General features: G+C 41.4%; 1 protein-coding gene across 2 annotated transcripts in view; it reads left to right on the forward strand.

Annotated features, from left to right (window-relative positions):
* Positions 1–1,933: 1,933 nt before the first annotated feature.
* The window catches only part of ARSK (arylsulfatase family member K), a 139,868-nt gene continuing 114,931 nt past the window's right edge, over positions 1,934–26,870 (forward strand). The window contains exons 1-4 of one of the 2 annotated variants that reach the window (XM_073541155.1): positions 1,934–2,229; positions 9,491–9,620; positions 18,071–18,230; positions 24,122–24,404. In XM_073541155.1, the coding sequence (XP_073397256.1) occupies positions 2,092–2,229; positions 9,491–9,620; positions 18,071–18,230; positions 24,122–24,404 (711 nt within the window). In that variant the 5' untranslated portion in view covers positions 1,934–2,091. The remainder of the gene's footprint in view (positions 2,230–9,490; positions 9,621–18,070; positions 18,231–24,121; positions 24,405–26,870) is intronic. The other variant, XM_073541069.1, reaches the window with a different exon arrangement.

A 26,870-nucleotide genomic window follows, 5' to 3' on the forward strand; every position in this document is an offset into this window, starting at 1 on the left:
TGCGGGGCTACTGAACTCAAAATAAACAAGGTCGAGACCACCCAAAATCTGCTCAAATCTATGGTTAAACGTGAAAGTGAGCATGGCATCTGCAATGGAGAACGGCGAGGTGGATGATCCCGTAATGAAGTATGGAGGAGAAATGCAAAGGGGAGGGATGCATGTGCTGATCGATGGTTCCGGACCCTACTTTGGTTTCTTAGTGCAGTGTTGGGCGGGGATGTCACAGGGGCATGCGGATGCCCTGTCTCGCACCCATGTGGGGTCTCAAGTGTTCAACCCCACAGGTTTGAACGGGAGGGGGATATGTGAGGCAGTGACCCCTGTTACAGCTAGGGAGTGCTGTGTGTTCCCCCCAGGATATGAACAGAGACGTATTGAGGCTATGGGAATGCATTGTGGTCACAGGCATAGCTGGGATTGCAATGGTGAAGCAGTGACCAATGTCACAGGTAGGGGTCACTGTTTAGTCTCCCCAGGATATGCACAGAGGTGTATGAAGGCCATAGGTGTGCATGGCAGTCATGGGCGTAGCAATGCAGACTGATAATAAAATAAGTGTTAATCTTGGACATGTTAGTGTCTAAGGCAGAGGTATGGAAAACCTGCTCTGGATGTTGGGTTTGAAACAGATTGCAGTATGATAGTGTTGCAGTCTGTTCCATTCCGGACCCAGGTTTTCCATGTGGCTGAAAGCCACAGGTTTCTGTGATAAAAACCCTGCAGGAAAGGGTTAGTGAGATCTGAGTGAGTCTTTGTCAGTGCCAGAGTGAGGCCTGGCAACCCAAACACATTGGTGCTGCCATCCACGGTGACTGGTATCAGATGTAGATGTCTTGGGCCCGGAGGTGAACTGGAGGTAGAGAGTTCCTGTGCCCGAAGAAAGACTGGCGTGTGTAACGGCTGCAAACAGTGAGTGAGTCTGTATCAGGGCCAGAGTGAGGCCTGGCAACCCAAAGCGTACACAGTGGTGCTGCTGTCCACGGTGACAGGTATCGGATGTAGATGTCTTGTGCCCAGAGGTGAACCGGAGGTAGGCAGTTCCTGTGTCCGAAGAAAGACTGTCGTGTGTAACGGCTGCAAACAGATGGATATGGTGTCCGGCTGCGATCCGGAGGATATCAAGTAATGTGTACGGTAGTGTGGGTGAGTAAAGAGACTAAGGAGGCTGTGAGAGACATTGGCACGGCATGCAGTCACCCATGGAATCTGGACAAGGTGAAGTCCGGCATGTTTAGGGACTGTGATACAAAGCCGTGCACTATGTAGTGCTACATACTGGTGTGAATTGAACACTGATAATATGCACTGAAGATATATGCAATTGTGTGGATTGGAACCTTTGTGTGAAGATAACGAATTAAAGAGACTTTTACATTTGAACTTTGTGGGTCATTGCCTCAACCCTTTAAAAGGTAAAAAAACGACCTTCTGTCTACTACACACATCCACTGGTTTGCCAAAAATGTCACCTTACAGTGGCATAAATCTACCACTAAAGCTGTACTGCCCCAATATACATGTTCTACTAATAGCCTTTTCCATCAATAACCATTTTAGAATTATAATTGTATTACATAAACATGTAGTGAGCGTTGCTCAAGAATGGTTTTGTCTTTGCAGCACATACCGCGTCTAAACTAATTGCAAATGCTGAAACTCATATAGAAAGGAAAACATAGCAAAAAACATTGAAAATTGCTGCTGACTCACCACATTGAGGTTACATGTTATCGAGTGCCAGCTTAGGGCATACACACTACTACACTATTGTGGGTTATTTGGGTGTGATTTTGCTATGTGAGTTTTAGATGCAGCAATTCACCCGTCAGCATTTTCCCAGTGAAAATTAAAGCTAGTGCAAGAACAGTTTGCAATAACCTTGATATAACTGTAAGAAGACGCGGGTGTGAGGTCTGACTCACAAGGCAGGAAGTGGGAACTTTTAAAACATTTCCCTTCTAGTTACGTATGAGTTGAAGCAAAAACAAACTATAGAACTGTGCTCCCCTTCGGCTTTTAGGGGAAAGTTTTACTCGACTTCCAGGGGAGCCATTACTTTCCTCTACTGGACAGTATTTGTAGGTGGACATGTCTTTTCTGTTTTGGAAATCTATCAAGTTCCTTTCCTTTCTGTTTTTCCTGCCAGCTGTGGATGTGAATCCGATACCTCCGATCCGTGACAGCAGCGTCCGATACAATGTGGTCATGGTGATGAGTGACGCCTTTGTAAGTACCTGTAATTGAGTTAATATTCACGTGATGTATTGCAACTTATCAAGAAGAAATGCCTGACTGTTTAGTTTCTGCTCCTACATGATACAAAATAGTGAACTGAATTATGCAACTTGTAGTGTAAACATCTGAAGAACAGAAATAAGTTTTCAGTTAGTTTTCCAAGTTATAGAAAGTGAAACTTTAGGCCTGGAATAGACTGAAAACTCAGTCTTTGATGCAGTTTTTTTTTCTTTAACACAAAACTAGAAGCATATCTCCAAAATATGAGCAGTGTAATCATAGGCTCACATCTGGATTGGAAGATCCATAGCAGATTCCATAAAAAAAACTAGAAAAAATATCAAAGATTTTTCTTACAGCAAAATGATGAACACTATGAAAGTAACCTGAAGAACCTCATTATACTGTACTCAATCGGGCTTTCCTATTGCTCTTGGCTGCTGCACCTTATCTCCTATGCAATCAAATAGAGGCTGATCTGCAGTACTCGGGAGCGGCTGAAAACAATGGGCAGATCCACAGTGTTCCGCTTCATATGCTATTTACATCTGTCAACCGCCAGCACAGATAACAGCTGATCGCTGGGAGTGCCAGATGTCAATAAGATAGTCCCAGACAACCCATTTAACAAATTATATTTGGAGAATTACTTAATTACATGCACACCTCAAAATTAAAATTGCAGCAGTAAGAAGGAAAAGTCATGGAATTATGAAAATTACAGGATGGATAGACATGTCAACGATATGCAAATGATGGAAAAATTGGATCACATTTTTCAAAACAGCTTGATTTATTCAGTATCGAGTATGAGCGCCACATGCACAAATACAGACACTTATGCACCACCTTGGCTGCTATCATTGAGGTTATGAATGGTTATTTGAAGAATATTCTGCCACGCTGAATGCTCTTGGCCATGCAAATCATCAATATCAACTGCTGGCAGCTACACCTGCAATTGCTGACCAATGATGTCTCAGATGTGTGCAATGGTAGAGAAACCCATGCTGCAGGCCATGGTAGCATCCTTAGGCCATTCAGGCTACTCGCACGAGTAGTATGCGGCCTGACGTTCTCATGTGGAAAAACAGCTCCTAGAAAACCTTGGAGAAATAGCCATACTGATTCGACCACCAAATCAATGTACCTCTCTGCTGTTTGGGAACCTTGAATGAAGAATAGAGGCGTCGGGCTACTGTACATTGTCCTTTCCTCCCCACTATTATCCCATGATTAGGACTGGTGTGATGTTTTATCATGAAGGCCACTTCGTGGTTTTGCCCACATGGTCTCTAGACCTTCTGTGTAGACACTGACACCTGAGGTTTGATATGTGGCATCCAATTTCACATGTACAGGTGCATCTCACAAGCATAGAATAACATCAAAATGTTAATTTATTTCAGTTCTTCAATACAAAAAGTGAAACTCATATATCATATAGAGTCATTACAAACAGTGATCTATTTCACGTGCTTATTTCTGTTAATGTTGATGATTATGGCTTATAGTCAATGAAAACTCAAATGTCAATATCTCAGTAAACTAGAATACTTTATAACACCAGCTTGAAAAAATGATTTTAAAATCCAACATGTTGACCTACTGAAATGTACAGTGCCTTGTGAAAGTATTCGGCCCCCTGGAACTTTTCAACCTTTTCCCACATATCATGCTTCAAACATAAAGATACCAAATGTAAATTTTTGGTGAAGAATCAACAACAAGTGGAACACAATTGTGAAGTTGAACGAAATTTTTTGGTTATTTTAAATTTTTTGTGGAAATTCAAAAACTGAAAAGTGAGTCGTGCAATATTATTCGGCCCCTTTACTTTCCGTGCAGCAAACTCACTCCAGAAGTTCATTGTGAATCTCTGAATGATCCAATGTTGTCCTACATGACTACTGATGATAAATATAATCCACCTGTGTGTAATCAAGTCTCCGTAGAAATGCACCTGCTCTGTGGTAGTCTCAGGGTTCTGTTTGAAGCACAGAGAGCATCATGAAGACCAAGGAACACAACAGGTAGGTCCGTGATACTTGTGTGGAGAAGTTTAAAGCCGGATTTGGATATAAAATGATTTCCAAAACTTTAAACATCCCAAGGAGCACTGTGCAAGCGATCATTTTGAAATGGAAGGAGTATCATACCTCTGCAAATCTACCAAGACCCGGCCGTCCCTCTAAACTTTCATCTCAAACAAGGAGAAGACTGATCAGAGATGCAGCCAAGAGGCCCATGATCACTCTGGATGAACTGCAGAGATCTACAGCTGAGGTGGGACAGTCTGTCCATAGGACAACAATCAGTCGTACACTGCACAAATCTGGCCTTTATGGAAGAGTGGCAAGAAGAAAGCCATTTCTCAAGGATATCCATTAAAAGTGTTGTTTAAAGTTTGCAACATGCCACCTGGGAGACACACCAAACATGTGGAAGAAGGTGCTCTAGTCAGATGAACCCAAAATCGAACTTTTTGGCAACAATGCCGAACGATATGTTTGGCGTAAAAGGCAACACAGCTCATCACCCTGAACACACCATCCCCACTGTCAAACATGGTGGTGGCAACATCATGGTTTGGGGCTGCTTTTCTTCAGCAAGGACAGGGAAGATGGTTAAAATTGATGGGAAGATGGATGGAGCCAAATACAGGACCATTCTTGAAGAAAACCTGTTGGAGTCTGTAAAAGACCTGAGACTGGGACCGAGATTGGTCTTCCAACAGGACAATGATCCCAAACATAAAGCAAAATCTACAATGGAATGGTTCACAAATAAACGTATCCATGTGTTAGAAAGGCCAAGTCAAAGTCCAGACCTGAATCCAATCGAGAATCTGTGGAAAGAGCTGAAAACTGCTGTTCACAAACGATCTCCATCAAACCTCACTGAGCTCGAGCTGTTTGCCAAGAAAGAATGGGCAAGAATTTCAGTCTCTCGATGTACAAAACAGATAGAGACATACCCCAAGTGACTTGCAGCTGTAATCGCAGCAAAAGGTGGCGCAACAAAGTATTAAGTTAAAGGGACTAATATTGCACACCCCACTTTTCAGTTTTTGAATTTCCACAAAAATTTAAAATAACCAATAAATTTCGTTCAACTTCACAATTGTGTCCCACTTTTTGATTCTTCAGCAAAAATTTACATTTGGTATCTTTATGTTTGAAGCATGATATGTGGGAAAAGGTTGAAAAGTTCCAGGGGGCCGAATACTTTGGCAAGGCACTGTATGTTCAGTAAATGCACTCAATACTTGGTCGAGGCTCCTTTGGCATCAATTACAATGCTGCAATGCGAAGTGGCATGGAGGCGATCAGCCTTTGGCTCTGCTGAGTTGTTATGGGAGCCTAGGTTACTTTAAAAACAGCTTTCAGCTCGTCTGCATTGTGGGGTCTGGTGTCTTTCTTCCTTTTTACAGTACCCCAGTAGCGTAGCTATCGGGGGGCAGAGGGGGCTGTCGCCGCAGGCCCCGCGCTCTGAGGGGGCTCATCTGGAGCAACGCTACTGTAACTGTATCAGCGTACATTGCTCGTCAATACAGTTACACTGCAGCAGAGCAGGGAGACATGATCTCCTGAGCAGGCGGGGTGGGCCCGGTGCCAGCAGTGGGCCCCCCACCCATCATCATCATCACAGGTTAAATTGTATCGGCTAGATGCAGCTGACCGCATTGATAAGAGAAGGAGCGTCACGTCACTGACGACGACACTGACAGGGGTCACGATGACGTCACTACCCGGCGACTGCTGTCCGGAGATGTGCGGGCGGTTGGAACAGCAGAGGAACCAGATGGAAGCGAGGTGAGTATTTATTGTTTTTATGGAGCTGCATTATACTATAGAGCAGGGGTCCTCAAACTTTTTAAACAGGGGACCAGATTACGGTCCCTCGGAACATTGGAGGGCCGGAATATAGTTTAAAAAAAATTATGAATAAATTCCTGTGCACACTGCACATATCTTATTTAGAAGTAATAAAACAAAAATAGGAACAAATACAATATTAAAAATGAAGTTAAATCATCAAACTTACCGATTTTTTGGGTTCTTCGAATATCCTACACTTCGAGTCAATTTTTTCTCTTTCTTGATATCATTGTTTCCTAGGGATTCAAAATTGCTATTAGTAAAATACCAACATATATACAGCGCTACAAAAACAATATACCAGCAATAAATTTGCCCACACAGAGACATACAGACTGCACTGACCATCAATGCAGCCTGATCAGTGCCCATCAATCCAGCCTGATCAGTGCTCATCAATGCAGCCTGATCAGTGCCCATCAATGCAGCCTGATCAGTGCCCATCAATGCAGCCTGATCAGTGCCCATCAATGCAGCCTGATCAGTGCCCATCAATGCAGCCTGATCAGTGCCCATCAATGCTGCCTGATCAGTGCCCATCAATGCAGCCTGATCAGTGCCCATCAATGCAGCCTGATCAGTGCCCATCAGCGCAGCCTGATCAGTGCACATCAATGCAGTCTGAACAGTGCCCATCAATGCAGCCTGATCAGTGCCTATCAATGCAGTCTCACCAGTGCCCATATTGGTGGAACTCCACTTTTACCTCAGGCTCAAACTGGTGTGGTAAAAACACAAAAATTGAGCTTGGTTTGAGTTGGTACACATGCAGCATATAAATGCATGTTCACATGGCCATAAAGCATACAAAACCTACAAAAGACAAAATGAAAAAAAACCCTGCTATAACTAAATAAGTAAAAAGCAAAAGTGCATTTAAATCATACAGAGTTCTTAGTAATACTGTATTTGATCAAACATAGCATAAAAGCCTTTTTACTTATTTAGTTATAGCAGGGGTTTTTTTCATTTTGTCTTTTGTAGGTTTTGTATGCTTTATGGCCATGTGAACATGCATTTATATGCTGCATGTGTACCAACTCAAACCAAGCTCAATTTTTGTGTTTTTTCTTTGTCTTTTTGCATTCTGTGCAACCTGGGGTGTGGCCTCCCTCTCCTGAGCTGGAAATTGTATTTAAAGGCTTCCCCTGACTGGTGTCCAGTGGTTGGGACCCGGTCCTTGTCTGCCCTTATTCACACAGACGTCAACTTTGACACATGATAAGGTTATTAATACTAGACAGTGTAGGACCGCCCCGACCACAGAGTCACCTTGTCGATGGTGGGACGGCTTTTATGCTATGTTTGATCAAATACAGTATTACTAAGAACTCTGTATGATTTAAATGCACTTTTGCTTTTTACTTATTTAGTTATAGCAGGGTTTTTTTTCATTTTGTCAAACTGGTGTGGTGCAAGAATCCCCAATAGGCAGCATTGGTCCCTAAAAGGCAGGTAAATGTCCCCAATAGACAGCATACGTCTCCAATAGGCAGGTAAATGTCCCCAATAGATAGCACAGGTCCCCAATAGACAGGTAAATGTCCCCAATAGGCAGCACAGGTCCCCAAAAGGAAGGTAAATGTCCCCAATAGGCAGCACAGGTCCCCAAAAGGAAGGTAAATGTCCCCATTAGGCAGCACAAGTCCCCAATAGGCAGGTAGATGTCCCCATTAGGCAGGTAAATGTCCCCATTAGGCAGGTAAATGTCCCCATTAGGCAGGTAAATGTCCCCATTAGGCAGCACAGGTCCCCATTAGGCAGCACAGGTCCCCATTAGGCAGCACAAGTCCCCAATAGGCAGGTAGATGTCCCCATTAGGCAGATAAATGTCCCCAATAGGCAGGTAAATGTCCCCATTAGGCAGGTAAATGTCCCCAATAGGCAGCACAGGTCCCCATTAGGCAGCACAGGTCCCCATTAGGCAGCACAAGTCCCCAATAGGCAGGTAGATGTCCCCATTAGGCAGGTAAATGACCCCAATAGGACCCGGCGTAAAAAAAAAAAAAAGTACTCACCTATGTCCCCCGCTGCTCTGAAGAGGCGCCCGCTCATCTCAGTCTTCTTCCTGCACAGGCACATAGGCGGCGTGACGTCATCAGGCCGCGCAGGCGGCGTGATGACAATCACGCCGTCTGTGTGCACTGTGCTCTGCTGCATATGGAGGGCTGCGTAACGCCTTTCCTCGGCGCCTCATCCCGCCCGCGATTACAGGGCCCGCCGGCATTGAACTGCAGTGCAGTTCATGAGTTCAATGTCGGCCTGGCGGGGGGCCGGATAAAAGTCCTTGGCGGGCCGCATGTGGCCCGCGGGCCGTAGTTTGAGGACCCATGCTATAGAGTCTGGCTATGGGCATGCATTATACTATAAAGTCTGCCTATGGAGGGTTTCATTATACTATAGAGTCTGGCTATGGGAGTGCATTATACAATATGGAGTCTGCCTATGGGGGTGCATTATACAATATAGAGAATATGAGAAATAAGATTCTCTGGTCTGATGAGACAAAGATAGAACTTTTGGTGATTATTCTAAGCTGTATGTGTGGAGAAAACCAGGCACTGCTCATCACCTGCCCAATACAATCCAAACAGTGAAACATGGTGGTGGCAGCTTCATGCTATGAGGATGTTTTACAGCTGCAGGGACAGGACGACTGGTTGCAATTGAAGGCAGCATGAATGCGGCCAAGTACAGAGATATCCTGGATGAAAACCTCTTCCAGAGTGATCTGGACCTCAGACTTGGCCGAAGAATCACCTTCCAACAAGATAATGACCCTAAGCACACAGCTAAAATAACAAAGGAGTGGCTTCAGAACACCTCTGTGCCCATTCTTGACTGGTCCAGCCAGAGCCCTGACCTAAACCCAATTGAGCATTTCTGGAGAGACCTGAAAATGGCTGTCCACCAACGTTCACCATCCAACCTGACTGAACTGGAGAGGATCTGCAAGGAAGAATGGCAGAGGATCCCCAAATCCAGGTGTGAAAACTTGTTGCATCATTTCCAAGAAGACTCAAGGCTGTACTAGCTCAAAAGTGTGCATCTACTCAGTACTGAGCAAAGGGTCTGAATACTTATGACTATGTGATATTTCAGTTTTTCTTCTTTAATAAATTTGCAATAATTTCTACATTTCTGTTTTTTTTCCAGTCAAGATGGGGTGCAGAGTGTACATTAATGAGAAAAAAATGAACTTTTTTGAATTTACCAAATGGCTGCAATGAAATAAAGAGTGAAAAATGTAAAGGGGTCTGAAAACTTTCCGTACCTACTGTACCAGTACTGAATATTTGTGGTGGAACTGCATTTAATGTTCACCAAGGTGGCTTATTAAAATCTCTATGTAACAATATTTTCTTCTGCAGGATGGACGACTAACAATTGCTTCTGAAAATCACCTGGTGGATCTCCCTAACTTAGACTTTCTGAAACAGCATGGGGCCGTGTTTCTGAATGCCTATACAAATTCTCCAATTTGCTGTCCCTCACGTGCAGGTATGACACAAAATAGACCATAGCATAGTGGATCATTTTGTCATGTAACTTACTGATAGTCCAAATACAGACCATTTTACTGACTCTATGTGGAAATGAATTCCTCTGCTTTATGTACAGAAAATAATATTTTATTTAACTCTCTATGAAAATTTTTATGAATATTAGTTTGTCTTTCAGTATGAGATTCTTTAAGATGAGATTTGAGGACATATTTCAATGCTGAGAGAAAATATCAACTGTGGTATATCTTCTCACTCAGCTGCTCTAAGAGGCAGTCACAGGAACTCATCCCGTTAAAGTTTTCCACTGGTTTATGGAAAAACATGCTGCATAAACCAGTCCAGCATCAGGTAAAACATAAACAGCCCTTCTAACATAATGGGAAAAACAAAATAGTAAACAGCACAATCTATGTAGCTGTTGAGAGTACCCAATCAGGGAAAAAAACAAGGTTCACCTCTCTTTAACATGACTGCTGCTCTGGAGATTATCTCCAAACACACAACACTGAATGAGTCTAAAGCAGGGGTATCAAACTCGCGGCCCGTGGGCCAACTGCGGCCCTTGGGACAATAGTTTGCGGCCCTCACCTCGGCCGGGATCACACATGCGAGAAACACGGCCGAGTCTCGCATGTGAAATCCCAGTCACACATAGTACCGCTCATTAAGGTCATGAATATGGATGCCACTCCACTCTCATAGGCGTGGCGCCCATATTCATGAGCTTAATGAGCGGTATCACGTGACATGTTACCGCGCGCTCATACAGGAAGAAGATGTCGGCGCTGGTCCATCGGAGCTGCAGCAGGAGGAGGTATGATGATGGCTAGACAGTCACAGCAGCCTGCTGTCAGCAGGCAAGACGTATGAGTCACACTCACAACACATGCAGCAGGAGCAGCCGAGCAGGGACCGGACCACGCCACAGACTCAGGTGCACCAGGTTCAGAATGAGCGGTGGAGTGGTGCGGTATATTGCTCTCAGAGGCGGGACATCAGCCGGCCTTATTGCGAACTTGCGCCATTACCCCGGGCTCAGAAGCTGCGGAAATTGCTGTTCAGCGGGACAGAAAAAAAAGCTGAAAAGACGCATCGGCTAACACTAAAACAGTGATACCAAGTGGAATTATCTATTATTTACACAGCCCCAAACATGTCTTTTTCAAAGCCTGCAGTGAAGAGAAAGGTTGGTGATGAGCGCAGACAATTTCAGGAAAAGTGGGAAGTGCAATATTTCTTTGTTGAGCACAGGGGCATCCCGACGTGTCTTATTTGCACAGAGAAAGTTGCAGTGCACAAAGAATACAATTTGAAACGTCATTACATAACTTGACATGCTGAGGAGTATGCAAAATACCAGGGAGATGAAAGAGCCAACCGGGTTGCTAATATTAAAAGATATCTACTGAGGCAACAAGATTTCTTTAAGAAAGCAACCAAAGAGAATGATGCAGCAGTCGAAGATAGCTACGTGGTTAGTGAGATGATTGCTAAAGCAGGAAAGCCATTCAAAGAAGGTGAATTTGTAAAAAAGTGCATATTACAGGCTGCAAGTATTGTCTGTCCAGAAAAGAAAGGTCAGTTTAGCTACATCAGCCTTTCTGCCAGTACCGTAGCAGAGCGCATTTCTGACCTGTCAAGTGACATTTATGATCAACTGTGTGAGAAAGCAAAATGTTTCAGTGTCGCTCTTGATGAGACCACAGACATCACCGACACTGCCCAGCTCGCAATCTATGTCCATGGTGTTGATGACAATTTTGAAGTCATAGAGGAGTTGCTCACAGTGATTCCAATGTATGGCCAGACCACCGCTCAGGAGATATTTCACCAGCTGTGTGATGCCATTGAGAATGACGGTTTACCTTGGAGGAGGTTTGTTGAAATAACAACTGATGGAGCGCCATCAATGACAAGGAGGAAAAATGGACTGGTGGCACTTGTTAAAAAAAAAAAAAAACTGGAAGAGGAAGGTGTGGAGGAGGTCATTGCTCTGCACTGCATTATCCATTTGCAGGCCCTTTGCAGCAAATGCCTGAAGTTTGACAATGTGATGTCTTTCGTTGTGAAATGCATCAACCCAATCAGATCCAGGGGCTTAAACCACAGAAGGTTTCGTGTTTTATTTAGAGGAAATGAAGTTAGAATATGGGGATGTGCTCTGCTTCACCGACGTACGTTGGCTCAGCAGGGGAAACATATTGAAGAGATTTTTTGAGTTGAGAGTGGAAGTGAAAGCCTTCATGGAGAGAGACGGGGCTGCTGTTCCTGTGCTAAGTGATCCAAAATGGCTCATGGACTTAGCTTGTTTTTTTAATATCATACATGAGCTTAATGTACTGAACAAGAAGTTACAAGGCCAGGGGCAACTTGTCAGTGCTGCCTATGACAACGTGAGAGCATTCTCTACAAAACTTATGTTATGGTAAGCCCAGCTTTCTCAGATAAACCTTTGCCATTTCCCATCATGCAAGGCACTCATGGAAGCAGGCACACCATTCAGTGGTGAGGAGTATATGGATGTCATTTTGAAGCTACAGGAGGAATTTGATCACAGATTTGCAGACTTCAAGACACACAGAGCCACATTTCAAATTTTTGAGGACCCCTTCTCCTTTGATGTGCAAAATGCCCCTCCTGTGCTTCAAATGGAGCTCATTGACCTGCAATGCAACTCTGAACTCAAAGCCAAGTTCAGAGAGGTGAGTGGAAAAGCAGACAAGCTCAGGCCATTTTTGAGAGAATTGCCCCCCCCAGCTTCCCTGAGCTTTCCCGAATGTTCAAGCGGACCATGTGTCTTTTTGGGAGCACATACTTGTGCGAAAAGCTCTTCCCTACCTTGAACTTCAATAAGTCCAAGTACAGGTCCAGACTTACTGATGAGCATCTTCAAGCCCTACTGAGGGTCTCAACTGCTTCCTCCCTTAAGCCAAATGTGGCTCGGCTATGCGAGAGTAAGCGCTGCCATATCTCTAGCAGCAAGAAGTAGGCAGAAAAAGCCATGTTCAAAACAGGTTATGTTCAATGTTCCATTCATGTTCAGAAAGTTAAATGTTAAAGAACTGTTAATACAGACATCTGAATCTGAATAATAATAATTACATTTCTCTAGTCACCTACTATATGTGCTTTCTTCAGCCTTCTATATCTGCTGTATTATTATCATTTTCATTTTATTTATTTATTACTGATTGATTTTTTTTTTCTTATGATTTTGTTAATTTATTTTTATTTTTTAACACTAAAGATGAAAAAATAAAGACATTTGATAACATTGGAATGCTTTTGTAAGAGCTTTTCTTGTGAAAAACCTGATGCGGCCCAGCCTCACCCAGATTCTACCTCCAGCGGCCCCCAGGTAAACTGAGTTTGAGACCCCTGTTCTAGATCATACCCTGGGGTGGAGATATGGTTGAACAGACACCTATCCACTCTTCAGCTGTTCACCAAAGAAAACAGTCATATTATGGCTGATTATCCCCTCTCAGCACATAATATGCTGGAACATAATTCTGGGTTCATATCACTGAGGCTAGTATCCTCCAATATTTTGCCAGTGACCTTTTCACACAACATGGAATTATTAATCAATATGAGAAAAAAATAGTTCATAGTGTCATGTGAAAGTAACCACTGTCCATATGCCATAAACCACTGTCCATATGCCATATTATATATATATCTCTATCATAGAATTGGGTTCACTGGACCTTCCCTTTGAACCAGAATCAGAATATCTATATCATGTTATTGGCTACCATGTAATACTAGTATACTAAATTTCCTCAAAAAAGAAGAAAAAGCTACGAGGATAAAGGTAACTCAAATGGATCAAAAGACACCAAAACAAAAGAATAATCCATTCCTCTCTCCCCCCAAAAATCAAAATGATCTACATTTCCATTGGATATATCATTAAAATCACTAACACACACACATATATATATATATATTATTTCTTTGCTAGCGACAAATCAACATTTTAAAAGAATCTGTAAAACATCATGACTTATTCAGTATTTAGTTTGAGCACCAAGTGCAGAAATCTGCACTTGCACGCCTTGGCACTTGCCCAGCAATTACGTCTCAGACGTCCACAATGGGAGACAAGTATGGAGATGATAGAGATTGTGGAAGCACATTTAGGCCATGTAGGCTCCTCAGAATAGCAACATGCTTCATTGTCATATTGAAAAACAGCTCTTGAGACACTTTTGAGAAATAGTCATACCACAGGCTCCACAACCAAAACACTGTAATGTAAACTGTTAGAGTAGCTGGATTGAAGACTAGAGGGGTCTAGCTACCATATATTATGCCACTTCACATCATAATGCTGGGAGTAGTACCAGTTTGACGTTCCACTTTGAAGGGCTCTTCATGGAACTGCCCTTATGGTCTCCAGATGGACACCAGAGGCTGTATTGAAGCAGTGGAGGCTGGATTGGAAGTCTATACTCTTCATCAATGATTCCCATTTTTGTCTTGGAAACAATAACAGCAGAACATTGGTCTGGTGACTATGTGGGCAGCTCCATGAAGAGACCTTCATGAGGAAACATTAGACTAGTCCTTTTCCCAGGTTTATGTTGTGGGGTGGGATAATGTATCGTAGCCTGATCAGTTAAGTTTATATTCTGGATGCAATATCTTGGAATTATATTGATTTGGTCATGGAATCAGTGGTACCAACATTGATCCAGTGTCCCAGGAGCTTTTTTTCAACACAACAACATTAGACCTCATGTTTCTTGTAATACCATGAGCAACCAGTGTGGCCTAAATGTGCTACTATGTCTTGCAGCACCTCTGGACTTGTCTCCTATCGAACACATTTGTGATGTCATTGCTCGGCAATTGCAAAATGTCCTGCCAGCAGCGGATCTTGATGATTTGTGTGTCCAAGTGCATTCAGTGTGACAGAAAATTCCTCAGGCAACCATTAATAACCTCACTGATAGCAGCAAAGGTGTGTAAATGCGGGGATTTCTTCATGTGGTGCTTATACTCGATATTGAATAAATTGAGTTATTTTTAAAATGTTTAAATTTTTCATCATTTGAAGATCATTAACATGTTTATCCTGTGATTTCCATAACTTTTCATTCTTGGTGGTGCAATTTTAGTGTTGAGGAGTTGAAGAAATAAAATATATGTACCACAGGTATCAGTGGTTGCTATGGGGGAAGAGGAAAGAAGATTTGCATAAAAATACTTATCGTGCACATCAAATAATGGAAAATGTGTCTGAAATTTTATTAAAGCAGGAAAGACACTGAAAAACAATGAAAGACATTTAAAATGTAATCCCTTATTTTAACATGAATGGAACATTGAACATAAACTGTTTTGAACATGGCTTCTTCTGCCTACTTCTTGCTGCTAGAGATATGGCGACGCTTAGTCTCGATAGCAGTGTTACTGCTCTGCTGGTATGTTGATTTGATGTGATTTTTATGTCACATTTATGTCACATTATATGACATAAATTTCTTATGACTTCATTTCTTTATTCATTCCAGCATTATTTCCTAATCTTTTTTTTTTTTTGTTGCATACAATTATTATTGTACTATTGAGCCTCACACCGGTTAATTATTATAATTATTTATTATATGCCTGGTCTCTTTTCCCTGCATTAGTCAGAATTAGAACTACAATTCTCCATTACTGCAAAATCCCAGGGAGTGGAGAGCAGCGGAGCAACTGGATCAGGAGTTTAAGATGGGGATGACTCATGCAGGGAAAAAAGAACTCCTGTTTCTACATATAGTAGATTTTATGATGTACAAGAAAAAATAATATTGTGGTATTGTTTTAGCTAGATAAATCAATGCAAATTCTTTTATGCACAAAAATGACAGACGTATTCTAGTTCTATGTTTGCAACTTTCAGAGTCAGAGCACAGAGGCTCCTTCTTCAGGCAGGTTAAACAATGAGTTTACCGTACATACTTAGAGCTTAGAAGGTTTCAGCTAGTCTGTTTTTAATCACATGATGTCATGGACCTAATGGAAAACAGAAGAATTAACTGGGTAGAAAGGCAGAATAAGCAATAGTAACTACAGTGTCATATAAAATGATGATTGTAATATATTAAGAGGATAAAAACTTTGATGGAAGTGATTCTTTAAATAAATAAAAAATAGGCAAGCGCAAGGATTTGAGCAACTTCGACGAAGCCCAAGTTCAAGTGCTTATTCTGCCTTTCTACCCAGTTAATTCTTCTGTTTTTCAGGCAGATTGTCAGAACAAAGTCCAAAGTCAGGCAACAGATCAAGCAATCAAGCATATAGAACTCAAGGCACAGGAGAGCACAAACCTCACAAGATGAATGTACGTCTGGCAGTGAACACATGAGACAGCCCGCACCTCCCAGTCACATTGGCTAGCTGAACTGTCAATAAACACACCGACAGCTCAGCACGCCCCAGAATCAGACTGGATGGCCATGCTGTCAATCACAGTACTGACAGCTTTAGCATGCCCCTGTACCGGATTGGATGGCTGAACTGTCAGTAACTGCATCCCAGACACCCTGAGGGGTGGAACTGTGACACATTACCATTGCTGCAGTCCAAGTACACCCCTAATGTCAGCAGTATTTCCTAATAGCAGTGGCATTTTTCAGCATGCTAAGGTGTCTGTGTGGATATTCTGATGTTGGGGACAGTAAAACCTCAGTGATACAGAATTCCATCTTTGGGCAATATTCTTTTATATGCAGGCTGCTATCCAGTACATTTATTGGCGAAGTGGGGTGTCAGTGGTCTACCAGTAACATTGTTTCGGCAGAGCTCTCTCTACAGCTCCATTACCTGACCCTGCAGCCGCATCTCCACTGTAATATATCGAGGGTGCAGTGGAATTGGAGTACTTAAATCCAGTTGATAAATGAGGATCCCAGAGGTGGCATTTATTGCAGTTTTGATGGTACATGTTCATTCCGTGGCTGGTGACCTGCATATATATAGTGTATCATGCCTCGTGTTGCTCATGTAGAGGGACCTGAGGAGCCGCTTTTCACCTGAGGAGCCACTCCGAGCTTTGGTACTTGCTATTAAAAATCATCCCATATGTAAATACATCAAAGCCAAAAGTGGGTTGTTTTCCTTAGATTAGCTATCTATATAAATGAAAGGAGCTACACCAGAAGTATCTGAGTACTTTGTGAACTGAAAAATAATGAGGTCAGACTTTGTTTATTAGAAAGAAAACGTGAACTTTCTGAAGTCATCACTTTTCAATCCAACATACCAAAATTGTATTGAGGTTATTAAAATAATTTATAGTTACCATTGCTGTATCCAAATAGTAAACTACATGACATTCTACATATGGACTGCAATTTTATTATCCCAAAAATCAATGTCTTTTCAAAATCTACTTCCCATTTCCTTTCTTAAATTTGCATTTAATAGCAGGAATGTAATCTATAGGATTTATTGTATGAAATTCCAACTGGACCACATTGATTGGACTGCATGGGAAGTAATAATCCAGAGAGCAGTTCAAATCTATCAGAAAATCCTAGGAATCAAACTTTATTCAGGCATCCAGAGTCTATGAAGCATGAATTGCAAAGCAGGAAGGTTTGGGTCTTTATGGTGAAGTATTGCCACCAAATATCTAAAAGATGGTAAAATTGTACAGTCCTTCATAATTGATAGCTTTCTTTAAGTCACCAATTAAAAGTTGACTGAAAACCATTCAAATATCAAGTACCGAGGACTCTTAGGCCAGATTTACACATGTTTTGCGGTATGAGCACGGACCACAATGCATAGACTGTCCACAGGTCTCCTGGCCCAAACTAGACAGCCTAATATGTGCCTATGATGCTGTTGAGTTTTGGTCAGGAGACCCTAAGGTGGTCTGTTCATCGTGATCCATACTCAGAGTGCAAAACGCAAATATGTGAATCAGGCCTTAGATGGCACCAAGATATCTCTTTCATTCAATATCTATAATATAACATGCACCACTATGAATTCAATTATGACAAGTCATGTTGGTGGATGCTCTATAAGTAAAAAATAAAGTATTATTTAGAATACCTACATAAGTCTAGTCCCACCAATTAATAATATATTTCCTGACTGTACTTCACCTCAAATAGTGTGCAGTCTTTACCTCAACTACCAATATTACACTTAAAAAAGGGTTTATGGATAAAAGTGTCATTGATACAGGCATCTGGAATCATCTGTCTGCCAACCACGGTGCTTGCAAAGAAACTGTGAGACAATTTGACTAGAGCGCATTAGGACCAGTCATGTAAAGCTGCTGCTGGGCATACGTTTTGAATCAATTTTTCTGCTTTTGTTGTTCTAATTTTGTTTCTGTGCGTCTCAAAATATAATCTTACGTCTCAAAATATAATCTTACCAATAGTCTAATTGCTGCTGCTAAGTATATCAATTATTACCTCTGCTTTGTTCTAGCTATGTGGAGTGGTCTATTCCCCCACTTGATAGAATCCTGGAACAACTACAAGTGTCTAGATCCAGATTACCCAACATGGATGGACCTTGTAAAACAAAAAGGATACGCCACTCAGAAGTTTGGTAAACAAGACTACAGAAGTGGATCTCATTCTCTGAGGTGAGCTAGCCAATTATAGATAAATTAGTTAAAGCTGAAAGGAATCCTGCCACATGAAATAACACTATTTACCTGCAGATAAGCTTTTGACTGTGTTGATCACCAGAAACTTTGGAATAACATGAAGTATATGGGGGCACTGAACCAACAGTCTGAACAGAACATGGTTCAAAGTAGAGAGAGGTGTCAGATAAGGATGCATCTTTTCACCGTTTCTTTGCAATTTGTATGCAGAAGCTATATTCAGGAAGGCTGGACTTGCTTAAAAAGAAGGAATTAAAATTTCCAGACATTGATAACAACAAGTGTAGATGGAATGAAGGACTTATTAAGGAGTGTTGAGATGGAAAGCTTGAACATGGGACTGCTACTTAATACAAAGAAGACAAAAATATTGACTTCTGTTAACTATGACCAGGACACATTTGAATGGATGGCGATCAACTGGAAATTGTAAAGGATTTCAACCTACCTGGATCAATGATCACTCAATATGTAGCTACAACACTGGAAGTCCATAGGTGGATAGTTATGGGCTATCAACAATGAAGTCACTGGACAAGGTGTTCCAATCGAGGAGCATTTAACTGGCGACGAAGACACGGCTCGTACATAGTTTGGTCTTACCTGAGGTAACATATGGATGCGATACCTGGACGATAAAGAAACAAGACTGAAGAGAAATCAACTCCTTGAAATGTCGGGCCTAAGAAAGATGTTATCAAGACCATGGATGGCAAGAAGGATATTCAAATCAATTTTGGAACAAATCAAGCCAGACATTCAAAGCAAGCTACAACTTGATTACTTTTGACACATCATGCAAAAAGAGTAATCACTGGAGAAGGACATCAAGTTCTGAAGAATAGAATGAACAAGGCAAAGAGGCAGACCATCAACCTGATGGCTTGATACAATCAAAATAAGAGCGGGAAGACCCTAAGTGGACCTATCTAAGCTTACACTAGATCGATCTTCCCACAGAGCGTTCATCCATCAAGTCGCCATGGCTCCAGATCAAGCTGAAGGCTGTTAATTAAACAATATAGCGTTAATCTGCAGGTAAATAGCATTATAAAAGTGCTCAAACATTGTACTAAAAGCACAGTTCCAGTGAGAAAATTATTTATTTTACTTATTTATATGGTGCCATTAATTCCACAGCACTTTACAGACACTATCAGTACTATAAAAAAAAAGAAAGTAATGCCAGCTCACCATTGAGGAAAATGAGGATCCAGTATGCAGAGAACCACGAACCGACCACTTGTGTTAGCAAATGTAAAAAAAAGGAAAGGGAGTTCCAGCTTCTGGTAAAATATCAAATGTAGTCTTCATTCCATCAAGGTATAAAAATTGGAGACAGGATGGTCAGCACGAAGAACAACCTTGCTCGAAACGCATTGCTTGCTGACCATCCTGTCTCCAATTTTTAAACCTTGCTGGAATAAAGACTACATTTGATATTTTACCAGAAGCTGGAACTCCTTTTCCTTTTTTTTTGCATTACCAAAACTGTCACCATTGGGGCTCACAACCTTCCCTGTCAGTATGTCTTTGGAGTGTGGGAGGAAATCGGAGTACCCGGAAGAAACCAACACAAATATGGGGAGTCTGTGATATAGATCATCATATATCACCCAGTAGTGATTTTAGAAATTACCTTTTAGTGGGAAAATGCGCAGGTAACATGTACATACTAGGTCCAGTGTCACTCAACCCTACACGAGTTTGGTCTTGCATCTTCAGGGGGCGTGATAATGCTGCCCTTAGCAGTATCTGAACCCAGCACTCCAGCAAGGCTAGGGTGCTGACCTCTGAGCCACCATGCTGTCCATAACATATCATGCTTTAGGTGAGGCTTAAACTCACAACCTTGGCAATGCTTTGTATTGTACTGCTGTATAAGTACTACACACCAACCGATTGCACCACTGAAGCTCTGTTATATCAATGCTAAAATCTATTGGTTTATTATAGTTTTCCAATGTGTCTGAAAAAAATGTTGATTGTCTGAATTTTCCTAGTTGTCCAGAAAATAACTAAAAAATCAAGTTGGCATTTCTGACCTGACATACCGAACCAGGTTATTTTTCTCTAATGTAGGTAGAGTCATCCTTGTCGAGACAAGATGCACAATGTAAGATGCATCAGTCAGTTCAAATGCACAAACTTTATGTTCCTTTTGAAAATTACAGCTTAAAAGCATAGCTAAAGGCATAGTTATTATAAAAAGTCACTCAAAAGATATCTGAACACAAAGCTTTCAACGTATTTCAAAGTCCTGTGGGTTTTATTCAAGGCAATCAAATGATATAGATTACTTGTTAGACCACTGCACAAATAATGGACTCCATACAAACAAGAAGATTGTCATTATTATCTCAAGGGGTCATACAGATGATTTCATTAACTGGAAGGATAGATACATTTTGACCTTTAAGTTTTAGGATGAAATAATTAGGCCATTTTGTAGCACAGGAAGTGTAATGGCAAGATACTATACTTGGTTGGTATTTTATTTTTTGTTGACTTGAGGCTTCATGAGGAATATTTGTCACAGATACATAGGGGCAAATCTGTCTAATTTTTTAAAAGTGTAAAATCCATAATTCTTTTTATGCATGTTATTTTTCAGTCTCCTTAATTTTTTTGGATTTACTCAACAGTGTGGGTGTGGTTATTATTTTCCAGATGATTTGGGAATTGTAAGGAATTTTTACAGAATTTTTGTGCAATAGTCATCCATGAGCCTAGTGGAGCTCACAATCTGTCTATTTTTAAGCAGAGCAGTTAAAGTATGATGTACAACATATTAAAGCATATTGAAAGGATTTTGGGACTTTATGCAGTGCTGGGGTCCTGAGCTCAAATCCCACCAAGGACAACTTCTGAAAGGAGTTTGTATGTTCTCCCAGTGTTTGTGTGGGTTTAGACCAGGTTCTCCAGTTTCCTCCCACACTCCAAAGACATACCGATAGGGAATTTAGATTATAAGCCCCAGTGGGGACAGTGATGCTGATGACTGTAAAGCGCTGTGGAAATTAACGTCGCTATATAAGCGAGTAAAATAAAGTAATTCAATTTTATTCTAATAGAAATTTAAAAATAAATAGGAGCAACATTTTTGGGGGCACCATTTCCATGAATTTGACACAAAGATCAACAGAAAACAGAAAGACAAACTAAGTTGATGAATCAGGGCCTTAGACTAGTCAACCTTAACATGAACCAGATAAATCATAGTGTTTCATGCTTGATAAATCTGGTGCATCATTATTCTCTCTAGCCGAAGTTAGCACCATCTATTAGTTGGCTTCTTTTTGTGCCAAAAAATTGAGCAAAAATTTTGGCATATTTATTTTGGGGCAATGTTGTCTCTTTCCGCAAAGCGAAATCCCTTCCAGGCAAAGTCACACCCTGACAAAGCATAGAAAGTGTCTAAAACACATCATAAATAAAGTCCTGGCATTTACACGTGCTGCACCAATTCTTTGGAATGCACTTCCCAGGTCCCACAATTTTAAGCATGCCCTGAAAACGCATTTATTCAGACTGGCCTACCGCATCAACACATTAACCTAATCTATCCCTGGGTGGCACAGTCAAAAGTTTTACCATAACCAGGTTCCCCGCATCATGTTCCCACATGCTTTATGCATCCATTAGCCCTCTGTGTCTGTACTGTTACACACTTAACATTATGGCTGGTCCAAACAATCAGGGCAATTGTTACCACCCACCTTTCGTGTCTACCTCTTTCCTCATAGACTGTAAGCTTGCGAGTAGGGCCCTCATTCCTCTTGGTATTTGTTATAATCTATGTGATTATTGTTATGCTGTAATGTCTATTGTCTGTACAAATCCCCTCTGAAATGTAAAGTGCTGCGGAATATGTCGGCGCTATAGAAATAAAATGTATTATTCTATTTATTATTATTTGTTGCATCTTGCTGTAAACTCACATAAGACTTTATACAGTCATGGCCAAAAGTATTGACACCCCTGCAATTCTGTCAGATAATACTCAGTTTCTTCCTGAAAATGATTGCAAACACAAATTCTTTGGTATTATTATCTTCATTTAATTTGTCTTAAATGAAAAAACACAAAATAGAATGAAGCAAAAAGCAAAACATTGATAATTTCACACAAAACTCCAAAATTGGCCAGACAAAAGTATTGGCACCCTCAGCCTAATACTTGGTTGCACAACCTTTAGCCAAAATAACTGCGACCAACCACTTCTGGTAACCATCAATGAGTTTCTTACAATGCTCTGCTGGAATTTTAGACCATTCTTCTTTGGCAAACTGCTCCACGTCCCTGATATTAGATGGGTGCCTTCTCCAAACTGCCATTTTTAGATCTCTCCACAGGTGTTCTATGGGATTCAGGTCTGGACTCATTGCTGGCCACCTTAGAAGTCTCCAGTGCTTTCTCTCAAACCATTTTCTAATGCTTTTTGAAGTGTGTTTTGGGTCATTGTCCTGCTGGAAGACCCATGACCTCTGAGGGAGACCCAGCTTTCTCACACTGGGCCCTACATTATGCTGCAAAATTTGTTGGTAGTCTTTAGAATTCATAATGCCATGCACACGGTCAAGTAGTCCAGTGCCAGAGGCAGCCAAGCAACCCCAAAACATCAGGGAACCTCCGCCATGTTTGACTGTAGGGACCGTGGTCTTTTCTTTGAATGCCTCTTTTTTTCTCCTGTAAACTCTATGTTGATGCCTTTGCCCAAAAAGCTCTACTTTTGTCTCATCTGACCAGAGAACATTCTTCCAAAACGTTTTAGGCTTTTTCAGGTAAGTTTTGGCAAACTCCAGCCTGGCTTTTTTATGTCTCGGGGTAAGAAGTGGGGTCTTCCTGGGTCTCCTACCATACAGTCCCTTTTCATTCAGACGCCGACGGATAGTATGGGTTGACACTATTGTACCCTCGGACTGCAGGGCAGCTTGAACTTGTTTGGATGTTAGTCGAAGTTCTTTGTCCAACATCCGCACAATCTTGCGTTGAAATCTCTTGTCAATTTTTCTTTTCCGTCCACATCTAGGGAGGTTAGCCACAGTGCCATGGGCTTTAAACTTCTTGATGACACTGCGCACGGTAGACACAGGAACATTCTGGTCTTTGCAGATGGACTTGTAGCCTTGAGATTGCTCATGCTTCCTCACAATTTGGTTTCTCAAGTCCTCAGACAGTTCTTTGGTCTTCTTTCTTTTTTCCATGCTCAATGTGGTACACACAAGGACACAGGACAGAGGTTGAGTCAACTTTAATCCATGTCAACTGGCTGCAAGTGTGATGTAGTTATTGCCAACACCTGTTAGGTGCCACAGGTAAGTTACAGGTGCTGTTAATTACACAAATTAGAGAAGCATCACATGATTTTTCGAACAGTGCCAATACTTTTATCCACCCTCTTTTTTATGTTTAGTGTGGAATTATATCCAATTTGGCTTTAGGACAATTCTTTTTGTGTTTTTTCATTTAAGACAAATTGAATGAAGATAATAATACCAAAGAATTTGTGTTTGCAATCATTTTGAGGAATTGCAGGGGTGTCAATACTTTTGGCCACAACTGTAAGCTCTAATAACAATCTTGTAGCTTATGCAGCTTAGTACCTAGGTATCCCAGGCTGAACAGAATAATATTCTCTATTCTTTTGGCACAGTGACCTTTAGTGTCCCATTTGTTTTTAATTAAAATTGCTATTTTTTTTTACAAAATGTAGATTTGATAATAGAGTAGTATGATAGTAGTGTAACTTAGTGATTGGTCCTGTGGTTTAACTACTACTCAGAGATCACAACTATTCACAACAGATCTAGTCATACCATTTTACAATGGAGGCAGTGTATGATACCAAGTCTCTCTACTTTCAGTAATCGTGTTGAAGCCTGGACCAGGGATGTGCCGTTTCTCCTCAGACAAGAAGGTAGACCCATGGCTTCTCTTATTGCCAATAAGACTAAAACTCGCATAATGGAAGAAGACTGGAAAAATGCAGATCTAGCCACCACTTGGTTAAAAAATCAGGCAGCCAACTCTTCACAACCATTCTTTCTATACTTAGGCTTAAACTTGCCTCATCCATATCCTTCTGTAAGCATGGGAGAGAATTTTGGCTCATCAACATTTTTAACTTCCCTCTACTGGCTTCAGAAGGTAAGTTTTTTTTATCATCCATTGGATATGTACATGTGAAGCACATTTCAAAAGCATTATAGAAGTAAATCTATATATATTGTCCACTTCTCTGGTGTTTTAGAATCTTCCTTTACTGTTCCCCTGCTGTATAACTGAGCCTGTGGCATGAAAATATTGTCCCACTCGACCACTTCAGCCTCTGAATCACAAGAGAACTGTGGCTCTAAGTCACTTCTCACAGCCAAGCCGTGAGTCAGGATAGTCTAGGTGTCCAAGGTCAGAAGCCAGGAGGGATGTCATAAACAGAAAGAAGAGACAAAAGTGTAGTAAGTTAACGTTCTGAGGTCAGAATACCAGAAGGATAGCGGATCAGAGCAGAAGTGGTTAAACAGTCAGATGGTCAGAAAGAGGTCCAAGGTCAGGCAACAAAAGATTAACATACAGAACTCTAGGCACAGAGGAAACAACCCACACTTAGCTGAATGTACGTCTGGCAGAGTTCTGGGAGAAACAGCTTAGTTAAGTAGCATGGCAATCACCTGGAATAATGACCACTTGGAGACAGCCAGGGACTTCCAGTCTCATATTGGATAGTCGAACTGTCAATCAACACAGATAACTCAGCACACCCCTGTACCAGATTGGATGGCTGAGCTGTCAATAACTATCTCAGAAACAAGAACTGTAATTCACCGCCCACTCTACTAGATAGTTTGCAAAAATATTTAGTAAGTTTATTCAACAAATATATATTCAAAAATTAGATGCCACACAAATGGATTGATAATAATAAAGTAAAACTGAAAACACCCAACTTTTCGACCCTCCCGGGTCTTAGTCATGGGGTTACGAAAAAGACAGGTAACCCCAAAGAGAAGTGTCTTTTTAGTAACCACATGACTAAGACCCGGGAGGGTCAAAACGTTGGGTGTTTTCAGTCTTACTTTATTATCATGAATCCATTTGTGTGGCATCTAATTTTTGAATATCTATTTGTTGAATGAACTTACTAAATACTTTTGCAAACTATCTAGTAGAGTGTGCGGTGAATTACAGTTCTTGTTTCTGGGACTTCAAGAGTCCATTCCCCACCAGCACCTTGCCTATAAGACCTGAGTGCACACCAATTTCTCTTTCAATAACTATCCCAGACACACTGAGGGGTGGAACCGTGACAAGAATATTGGTTATGTACCAAGACTGTGGAGACACAAGGGTCAGTGGGTGCTCTCGTCTGTCAGCCTGGCTGTCTTTATAAAGACCCCACGGGCCTGGGGCTCATCCCACTGAACACCCATACTCCTTCCTTAGAAAACTACTGAGACAACACAGAGTGAGGGTACTAGACTCTGTTAAGACTTTATTGGATCACCGACAGTCAACAGCATATAGTACTTTCCCAGCAGGAATACAAGATGGTGCAAGTGATAAAGTCTCACCCTTCCGCTGGTTTGCCAGGGATTAGAACCTCCTCGATTTCAGATTTCGGCGCATCTAGGGCCAACTACCCCAGCCAGCAGCACCTCATTTTTGGCTGACACCCACTGAGAGGAGAGGTTGTGGCAAGCACAGTGAGATACGTGGGCAGGTGACAGGATTGTCGCAACCTGGTGTCTACAAACGAATTTGTGGGTTCAGAGTTGGGCAGTGGAGCAGTTCTGAAATCCACCAGCTGGAACCATGGTCCCTAGGCTGAAGTCCTGTAGAATCACATGGGTGACAGGAGCAGGCCCCTTTTATATCCCACAGCTCCCATTTTAGGGTATTTTCCCACAGCATTGGAGAGAAGATAATCACTGAAGTTTCCTCATTGTTCACTAGTTCAATTTGACTGCATAATTGTACTCCAAATGATGCAGACATGAACACTGCAGGGGGCTGATGCAATATGTAATCAGCAGGCAGTCAACAAATTGGCATACAAAAAGGGTCCCCAGACAGTCTCACTTGAGCCAATGGCTCATGTTCCTTGACTTGCTGAACAAAGGAATAATATGTCTGGCATAATTAAGAATAGTGCACCCCCCGCACAAGTGGATAGATTCATGCTCACAAAGACAATGACCCAAAGCACACAAGTTGTTCTACAAAAGAATGTTTAACCCCTTCACCCCCAAGGGTGGTTTGCACGTTCATGACCGGGCCAATTTTTACAATTCTGACCACTGTACCTTTATGAGGTCATAACTCTGGAACGCTTCCATGGATCCCTGTGATTCTGACACTGTTTTCTCGTGACATATTGTACTTCATGTTAGTGGTAAAATTTCATTCAAATAACTTGCGTTTATTTGTGAAAAAAATGGAAATTTGGCAAAAATTTTGAAAATTTCGCAATTTTCCAACTTTGAATTTTTATGCCCTTAAATCACAGAGATACGGCACACAAAAAACTTGATAACTAACATTTCCCACATGTTTACTTTACATCAGCACAATTTTGGAACCAAAATTTTTTTTTGTTAGGAAGTTATAAGGGTTAAA

The sequence above is a fragment of the Dendrobates tinctorius genome, unplaced genomic scaffold, assembly GCF_039654945.1.
Source record: "Dendrobates tinctorius isolate UK_male_01 unplaced genomic scaffold, ASM3965494v1 ptg000003l, whole genome shotgun sequence".
Taxonomy (NCBI): domain Eukaryota; kingdom Metazoa; phylum Chordata; class Amphibia; order Anura; family Dendrobatidae; genus Dendrobates; species Dendrobates tinctorius.